Source organism: Cariama cristata, unplaced genomic scaffold (genome assembly GCF_000690535.1).
Source record: "Cariama cristata isolate BGI_N322 unplaced genomic scaffold, ASM69053v1 scaffold36550, whole genome shotgun sequence".
Taxonomy (NCBI): Eukaryota; Metazoa; Chordata; class Aves; order Cariamiformes; family Cariamidae; genus Cariama; species Cariama cristata.
Genome location: NW_009595922.1, coordinates 13,150 through 22,377, shown reverse-complemented (window position 1 = coordinate 22,377; position 9,228 = coordinate 13,150). Strand labels below are relative to the sequence as shown.

At 43.3% G+C, this 9,228-nt stretch overlaps 1 protein-coding gene across 1 annotated transcript in view; it reads left to right on the top strand.

Moving 5' to 3' along the window:
- Nucleotides 1–2,734: 2,734 nt before the first annotated feature.
- The window catches only part of NDFIP1 (Nedd4 family interacting protein 1), a gene marked incomplete at its 5' end in the record, with an annotated part of 7,826 nt that continues 1,332 nt past the window's right edge, over nucleotides 2,735–9,228 (top strand). Inside the window, 5 exons of the mRNA XM_009703882.1 lie at nucleotides 2,735–2,822; nucleotides 4,010–4,140; nucleotides 5,125–5,212; nucleotides 5,361–5,485; nucleotides 7,339–7,405. Coding sequence (XP_009702184.1) covers nucleotides 2,735–2,822; nucleotides 4,010–4,140; nucleotides 5,125–5,212; nucleotides 5,361–5,485; nucleotides 7,339–7,405 — 499 coding nt within the window. The remainder of the gene's footprint in view (nucleotides 2,823–4,009; nucleotides 4,141–5,124; nucleotides 5,213–5,360; nucleotides 5,486–7,338; nucleotides 7,406–9,228) is intronic.

Here is a 9,228-nt window from a genome sequence, read left to right as displayed (position 1 = left end):
CCCCCTCCTTGCCGATTGCACTTTTAGGTTGTGTGGGTCTTCTTTCTTCTGAAGATCCGGGTTTTAATTTCCGCCACCCCCTCCCCAGGAGCGCCGGTAAGGCAGGGCATGCAGCGTCCCCAGTGTGTTGGGGCCTTTCCTCCTTCGTTAATAGACCGGGTCCTGCGTAGGCAGAAGGAAAAAAGGGGAGAAGTAGGTATTGAATGTTCATGGATAGACTGAAAGTAAGCATGGTGGAGCATTTTCTGAGCATTTGTAGGCTGCAGAGCTGGGAGGGACTGAATCAACTAGTTTGATGTGGCATTTGACTGGGTTATCCCTTAGGTTGCCCCTCTCGTGCTGTGTGCAGGTTGCTCTTGAATTGCTGCAGCAGTGCTTTTTTTTTTAAACTATTATTTAAATTTTTTTTTAAAGCTTATTTTAATAGGCAATTACTTCACAAGTTAGTTTACATTTTCTTCTAATGACTAAACTCCAGGAGGCTTACAAAATACAGCATTTTTGTTTCTTGGTAAGGGCTCATGCTGAGTTAGCTGGTTTGAGGAAGATGAAGATGCATTGCTGTTGTAGGAGTTGCTGCAGCGTATTGTGTTAATTGCTTGCCACCCCGAGGCTAATTAAAGCCACAGCCATGGAGGAAGATACCCGCCACCTCCGCCCTGTGTACCCTCGGGCGCAGAAAGGGATGGATTTGGTGTGGGTTCACATCTGGCCGGGGGCCAGCATTTGAGATGTCTCCTGCTGACGGCCACAGCGTCTGTGCTAGGAGCCGCTCTTGATGTAATACGGATTAAATTTTCATCCAGATCACTTAATTTCTTCTTCTTCAAGGAAGTGGTTCAGCGTTGTGCCATGTGGGGAGTTCTTACCCACAAAGCTTGGGGCTGACCAGTTCCCTTTTTTTTTTCCTCTCTCTTTCTCCTTCCCCCCGCCCGCTTCTGTTTGGAAAATGTGAATGGGGAGAGGATGGAGGCTCGCTGTCAGAGTAGTGAGGTGAGCTTCATCTGACAGTGAAACAGGGCACGGGGCTGTGATGTTCTGTTGTTTTGGTACAGCTGAACTGGGCGACAGTGCTGCTAAATTTTTTCCAGTGCTTCCCAGTGTCGTTTCTTCCCCTTCCCCCTCTTGGCCAAGCCCTTGGACTTGCCGGCAGAATTGCTCATGTCATCACCTGCTAACCCAAGTCATTGAAATCTTACTGGATGAAACTCCTTTAACAGCACGTGTGTTTCAAATCTTTTAGACATGACTGGTGTAGGGAGCTCTGCCACACCAGCTCTGCCGGCAGGGTGGGGAGGATGGCAGCCTCCGTGCCGGGGCGGTGGAAGGCCAGCGGGGACATTGGGTCTGGCCGTGGTGCCACGGACCGAGGACTTGCAGTGACTCACCTTGCCTGTGCTCGCCCTTGTGTGGCTGATGGAGGAGCGCGGCTGTCCAGTTGATGGCGGAGAAAATGAAACAATCCACGCTCTTCTCAGCAAGCTTGTAGGATTCGGATGTCTCGTGGTTCAGACATGCAGCTGTGGTTTGGATGCAAACGTCCAATGAATTGCACTTAAAACAGCTGAAAAAGTTTCGGGTTTGACTTTCACAGAGGACATGGACGTAGTCTGATCTTTGATCTTAGGCAGCAAAAGGAGTAAAAACCCAAGACACAGAGCAGTTATGTATAAAACAAGACCCTTATTTAGAAGTGTGAGCTGATGTGTTGAGTTTTTTTCCTGATAGGAACATATCCTCGCCCCCCTGCGTGAAATGCTTGGGAAGGACTTGAACGGCAACATATCTCTCCAAAGAAAAAGCAAAATGTCAGGGATGACTTCAAGAGTATTAGCATGGGTGTGCAGGAGGGACAGCTCAGGAAGATGTTGAGGAAGAAGTTGCAGGGTTGCTGTTGTTCAGTGGTGACTACAAAAGAGAGTAGTGCCTCTCTGTTCAGGGCTGGGGTTCAGTCCCAAGGTGCTTTTTTGAGATGAGTGGTCTTTCTGCATAAAACCTCAGCTCCTTTGTTGATGAGATGATGAGAAATGGAAAGAAGAAAAAAAAACCTAGATGGCAGCAGATTTGTAAATTCCTTTCTGGTGTGTTCTGCTTGGGTTGCTTCTGGCCTGGTATTGCTAGCTTCTCTGATCAAAGCCTGTGTTTGCATACCTGCTTCATGCAAGTGATACCGTATATTTGATAAGCCGTGTGGTTATTTATACAGAGCTTGTGGGAAACACAGTGCACAAAATAAACTGTCTGCTTTTCAGTCATACGGTGTTGGAAGGTTGAAGGGAATGGCAAGATTCGTACTTGTATCTATCATTATGTAATGTGTCCATGAAAAAACCCTTTCCTTAACAAAGCCACAGGCAGCAATGGAGTCTTTTGTTACGTATCTCGTATTTCTTTGACTAAAACAGATATAACTGCCACCTCCTAAGCAGTGTGAGCTGTGGAATCTGAGGAAGTGCGAGGGACATGGAAAGGTACTGAGAAGATGTATGCTGTGCTTTGTTGAAGTCCAGGTGTGTGAAGATACAATTTAAAAACAGATTAAAACTGACATGGCATGTTGGTCATTTCAGGTGGGAGTGCTTGGAAGGGAAACTGAGCAGCTGCTCCAGTGTCCTGTGGTGCTGTAGAACAGTCTTCTTCCAGAGGAGCCTGTTGTGTGCAATTAAAACTACAGGGGTAATTTCACAGAACTTGAGAAACCCTGTTAACCTCTCTTGTGTGTGGGTCTGTTCAGCTGCAGAATGAAGAGGAGCCGTGTGAGACTGCGCCGGTGGTGAATGATGCCCCTCCGCCTTACAGCAGCATTTCTGCAGAGAACACAGGTAAATTGAACTGAAAGGAAATAGCTAGGTTTGCACTGTTGTTCTTTCTTAATTGTTCTCCTTATTAATGGATGGCACTGCAGCATCCTTACCAAAGCTGCGAAGGATCAGAATTGATCCAGAGAGACTACAGTTACTTGTGGTTTAGAAGATGCATTTTGGCTACATTCATCTGATGTCATCCCATCGAGTGGTGTTCAAGTTACATTTCACCGTGTTCTCAGTAGATTGAAGACAGTTAAAAATCAAAGTGCTGTGAGGATTTGCGGTTTCCTTCTCATTATTTGGCATTTGGATGATGCTGTGCTCCTTCCAAAGAGGACTTGTTACTTAAAAGGGATTAAAGAATTCACTCTTCCTGCAGTTTTCAATAACTAAGGACTTGGCCATAAGGATTATACTTCTTCTGAATCATCATACTGTCATGTCGCTAATAGCTTTTAGCAAAGCAGCTTCTTTTGTGTTGGTTACGTATCAGAGTATTTTGGCTTAGCTAAGTCGTCTCATTTTTTTTCCCCCCAGAACTTTCATAGTCAACTGTTCAAATAAGATTTGTGAATCACATGTAACATACCGTCAGTCTCTCAAACAGCCAGCCAGCTTTCGATAGAAGCATGAATGTTTTGTTTCTCAAACTGCCTATTGAGCGTCCTGCTTTGGCACGTTAACTGTAAAGATGTCCCATTAGTTCTGGTTCCTTAGTGCATCTCAGCGACTGGGGCTCAGAAAAGCTGTGTTTCTTTTTTTCTTTTTTTTCCCCAATCCCTTTCCCTTTCCATCAGAAAACAGTTTGGAGTCTCTCTCTGGAAAAATTGGTCACTGGTGGCCTGAGGCTTGCAGTGATCCTTCTTTGACTCACTCGAACCCCGTGGATTTGAAAATATGACTACCTCTGTTTACTGAAGTCAGGAGAGACACAGCATGTATCATTGTTTTAAAAAAAAAAAGTACAGCCAGGTGTGATAAAGTAGTGCTCTGTGCATTATTTTATGTTAGAGAAGGTCCTCCCGTGTTTTTCACTTTCTGTTTTGGGATGGCAAGAGGCTAGAAGGGTGGTGAGGGGACAGGAGGGACAGGCTTCAGCACTCTGAGGTGCTAGTGTCTTTTCGAGTCATCTGAAACACTTCTCATTGCCAACACGGTGTTCTTAAGGAACTGACAAGTTACCTTCTACGTAACTTTTGCAGCTTATTTTGACTACAAGGATGAGTCAGGATTTCCAAAGCCTCCATCTTACAACGTGGCCACGACACTGCCTAGTTATGATGAGGCAGAGAGAACCAAGGCTGAAGCCACAATTCCCCTGGTTCCTGGAAGGGTGAGTACGCTTGGCTGGCTGTACGTCCTTCACATTTCTTGTGTAGAATTTCTGGTTTAACTTGTGCCGATCAAGTGTCATGACTTTTTTTTTTTTAAGCTTTCTGGGATGGTGATATTACACACTCCTAAGAGTTCTGTGGCTAATTTTGTTGTTGGTTTTTTTTTTTTTCCCCCCTCTGGGCGGCTATGATGATGTAAGACATCTTGGTAGTGCCAGCATGTGCTATCCAGATTACTCGGGCAAGCTGACAGAGGAACTGTGCTGTATGCGTGTGCACTGTCACTGTTTTTTGGGGGTTTAGTTTTGTTTTGCTTTGTTTTTTTAAAAAAAAAAAAGATTTAGGATTAATTGTTCAACCATCTAGCATATCTACCCTTGATACTCCCTGCCACTTACTTAGTTGACTTTTCCAGAGGTCAGTGTAGCCAATACAAGGATGATAAAAACCATTCTGTCAGAATAATTATTTTTTCATTTTTTATTTCTTTTTGTTTTTCAATGTTATCTCTTGTTCAGCCTCTTCCTCCACCCCTGCTAGCATTAGATGTCCACCGCTCGTTATACTTCTTCATAGAAGCCAAATTCCTTGCTGAGATAAGGGGTTTTTTTTTTGATGAGTAGGGGAATTCTTTACAGTGAGAACAAGAACATGCTGGATCTTGACTATCTTAAATAATTCATATTATGTATACAATATTTCATGCCCTGCATCGTCTCAGGATGAGAAGCAGGAAGCAGGAATTTTTCCTGCTTGCATTTGTAGTCTTTTGAGATTTAGGATTCGGCCCCTGCCGTCCCCACTCCACAGGGGACTTTCCTTAAATGTAAATGAAGCGTTTTGTGTCCCTCCATTGCACGCTGCTTTTTGAGGGCTATACAATTTGCTGCCCCTTTCTTGAGGAGCCACATGCAGAATTGGGATTGCTGTGTGGACTGGACTGACTTAAATGCACCCATGTCTTGCCTCCCTTTGATTTGTAGGATGACGATTTTGTGACACGGGATGACTTTGATGACACCGACCAGCTGAGGATAGGAAATGACGGCATTTTCATGCTGACTTTCTTCAGTAAGTACACGGTGGAACTTAGTTTCCGTTTATTCACTTATGTTTATGTAGCACCAGGAACAATCTGTGTGCAAGGGTTTTATGTTTTTTTTTTTATTCTTGGAATATAAAGAAGGCTTGACCTGCTGCATTTCTCCTGCTTTCTCAGTGGCATTCCTCTTCAACTGGATTGGATTTTTCCTGTCTTTCTGTCTGACTACTTCGGCTGCAGGACGATATGGGGCCATTTCTGGGTTTGGTCTGTCGCTTATTAAGTGGATCCTTATTGTCAGGGTAAGTTGTGTAGTGCAAAAACATGTACACAGACACTGGTACTCTTTTTCCCTAGGTTGTTTTTATCTCCCTTATCCTGAAGTTAGTTATAATTTTAGCTTTTTATAACAAAATAGATTTTTAGCTCCTTATTCACTAAGAACAGTGTTTTTTCATTATTCTGTCCTGTTTATCTGCTGCAATTACTATTGTAATAAAAGAGAATAAAGATTACACACCCAAGTATGGCGCTCTGACAGAGCCACTGTGTTGGATCAAAACGTGTTTGTGTGCTGAGAAGTAACAATGGTTTGGTGTTTGTAAAACACTCATCCAGATAAAGCAAGCCCTGCTGTCAGCACGGGGATGTTTCTCTGTGGTGTTCCTTGGGTAATCCTCTGAAAAATAAATAATTCTCTAAAGTGTGGGCTAGCCGATGAGGGGCGGGTAATAGGGACTCAAAAATGAGGAGGTGTGAGGTTTGCTGGTGACGGAAGGAGGAGGCAGCCGCCGCTGTGTCCCACGGGTGGGAGAAGCCCACTGGTGCCCTCTGGTGCGACCTGCCTGCGGCACAAGCAGGAGGGGATCAGGAGGAAGCACGCTTTCCTGTTTTGTTTTATTTCCGTGTAAACTCTGGGCGTTTCCAGGCCGTTAAAACATCCACTGTGCTCCCCTCCTCCAGATCCCATAGGGAGAGGAAGGGGCTGGCTGATCAGAACTGGTTTGTGTTATGGGAGCCTGGATGCAAAGGTGGGGCCCTGCTGGGCACGGACCTCTGCGAAAGGCTGACGTATTATTTTTAAACTTAGAGGAGGAGAAAGAGAAACCTTTCTGGGGGGAAAAAAAGAAAGGATGTAGATGTGCTGATGCTGGAAGGAATAGGGGAAAAAAAGATCAAACTCTTTTTTTGAGAGACTGTGAGAGAATATCAGAAAAGCTTTATTTGGAGCCTGTGAAAAGAAGGCGTCTGTGAAAATGGCATGCAGACATCCCAGGCCAAATTTTGAATTTTAATCAAAAAGTCTCATTAGCTGTGCAGAAGTAGAGCGCATTAGTGTTGGGGCTGTCACTTCATACCTAATCTCTTTGGGCTAGGAACTGTAGTTTATAAATACAGCATCTGTTAACTTTTTCTGTAGAAAGTTAACATTTTTGAGGTCATCTTGTAACAGTGTTAGGAACTATTTGCTGGCCTAAGAGGTGTGACAGAACCAGGTGACCTTAACTGTGGATTTGATTTAAACTTTGATAACAAGCTTACCTCTTGCTAGGTTTTTAAACTTGAATAGAATGAAAACAAAAACCCTGTATTTACCACTGACATAGTGGTATTAGAGCACATTCGGTGCTCTAATAGTGCCAGTGCCTTTCAATTGGCAGTAATTTTCCCAACAGAAAATCTTGCCAGAGGGTTCCACAGATCTGAGATTTCTTTTTCAACTGTACTTTTGTTTGCTATACAATCCAGCCTTACAGTGTAATTAATGGGTTGCACTGCTGCAAACCTGGTCTTCCCTTTCGGAAACTGCAACTGTGGCTTATAAGCATCAAAGATGTGAGGGAAAATAGGAGTATTTGCCCATAGTGTCTTTCTGCTTCGCTGATTGCAAGAGTTTATGTCTGGGTGTGGAATCTGTTCCATTCTCCTTGGTTAGAGTTGGTCTGATGTGTGTAGAAAAACCTTAAATGAAGGTTTGTGGAGGTAGCTTGTTCCCCGCAGTCCGTGCAGTTGACGAAATGCAGCATTCTGTAAGCTCTCCTGTGTGCAGCGGGCTTGGTCTGGTTGCTGCTGCTGAAGTTGGTGAGGATAGATTTGGGTTCAGAAACTTCCATGTGCTCTAACTTGTATCTATCTATCTTTCTTTTTTCCCCAGTTCTCCACCTACTTTCCTGGTTACTTTGATGGCCAGTATTGGCTTTGGTGGGTCTTCCTTGTACTAGGTGAGTGTTTGTTCAGGGGGGAGGAGGGAATGCATGCGTAAAAACTCTGTAAAGTGCAGTTAGGGCTTTGGTGAGCATGGCTTTGCTGGCTATTCAAATACGTGCGTATAGATGTAAAACTGAAATGTAACCCTCGTAGTACTCCTCTTACTGAATGCCTTCTAGGTTTTAAAGGTACACGTAAACACTGTCCTTTTGTTGTCATTTCTTGGTGGTGGCATCCTATTTATCATCCAGAAGAAGTAAAGGAGAGAACAATGCTTGTCTTCATAGTAACTGATCTTGTATCTGTTCTCATCTTAAATGGAAGAGTGGGGTTGTGGTCTTTCTTTTTTTTCCTTTTGTTTTTCCTCCTTTGGAAGTGACTGGATCTCATTTGGAGTCAAAAGTTTTGCGATCACCTAAGGAAAGTTTGTTTTTGAGATTGTCTGAAATTGAAAGATTAGGTGTCATTGATACCAGAAGAAATTCTTGTGTTTAATCAGCTATTGTGCACCCCAGTGCCTTAGGTCCTTCTGTACAAGTAATGGTGAGTTGAACTACTCCTTCTGTAATTGAAAAAGCAACACCTGTGTTAACTGGACAAATGTGTTTCTTCCATCTAGGTTTTCTGCTGTTTCTCAGAGGATTTATTAATTATGCAAAGGTTAGGAAGATGCCAGATACTTTTTCCACTCTCCCCAGAACCAGAGTTCTCTTTATTTACTAAAGGTAAACTTTCTGCTTTCCTGAATTTGTTCTGTTTTGGTTTTAACTCTATTCAATGACTCTTCTAGGCTAGACTTTTCTTTGCTTGAATATTTTTAGAACAGAAGGTAGCAGAAAACAGTTGTTTCTTGGTGTCCCATACGCAGCTCCTGTTTCTACTGACTCGGTGGGGAGCAGAGGAATACTTAACATTTCTTCCTGAGTTTTTGCTGTGAAGAATTGTATATTCATTAGATTCTATGACTCAAATTGTAACAACAAAATCTCTGCCCCTTAGTATTGCACTGTATTTGGCAAGTGTGTCTTTCAGGATAAATCACATGCCTGAAACACGTGGTATGTCCTAAACGTGAGTAAAGGTCACGAAACGTTGTTAGAAGCTTGTGCCAATGTCTTTGGCTTACATCCCAGAAAGAACGATTTGTCTGAATTTTGCATGCTGTTTGAATTTTCTGCCAAGTTCCTGAAGAAATTAAACTCTTGCACACCTTTGCTCTTTGAAAACCCCTCCCACGTACTTGAACATACTGCCCTGCCTGAACATCTTTCACAAACCTTAATGCCTGAAAGTCTTTCGCTGGGACTTTAAAGAAGGAGGCTTAAGTAGTCGAACCCTTCTAGCATAATTTCCTGCCTACAGCAGATAATGGCCTTGCATTAACTGTCCCTCCCTGAGGGGAAGGAAATCCTGTAATAGGTCGCTTCCCAGATGGTGAATGCAACGTGATGCTCCCTTTAGAAATATCATAATAACACTAGATTTCCCCAAGACAGGGTTGAAGCAACTGCAGCTGGGACAGTGGTATAAAGAAACCAAAGAAATCCCAGCTTTAAATTGAGGGTCGTTAAATTGTTCAGATTTTAAATCTGAGGTTTGATTTTTCCAAATGCACTTTCCTTTTATTAGGAACTGCAAATTGCGTAAGATTCTGCTTCATTTCTAGGCTGTAATGAGAACATGCTACACAAAGCGGCCATTGTGCGGTGTTTTCCAGCTTGAGTTTTCCTCTGGTGATAGTGTGTAAAAATAGTTCAGTCAATTTATTTAAGTGTTTCAGTTCTGTTTAACAAAGTTATGGTTTATGGCCTCCTCCAGGATTTGTAATATCCTCTCA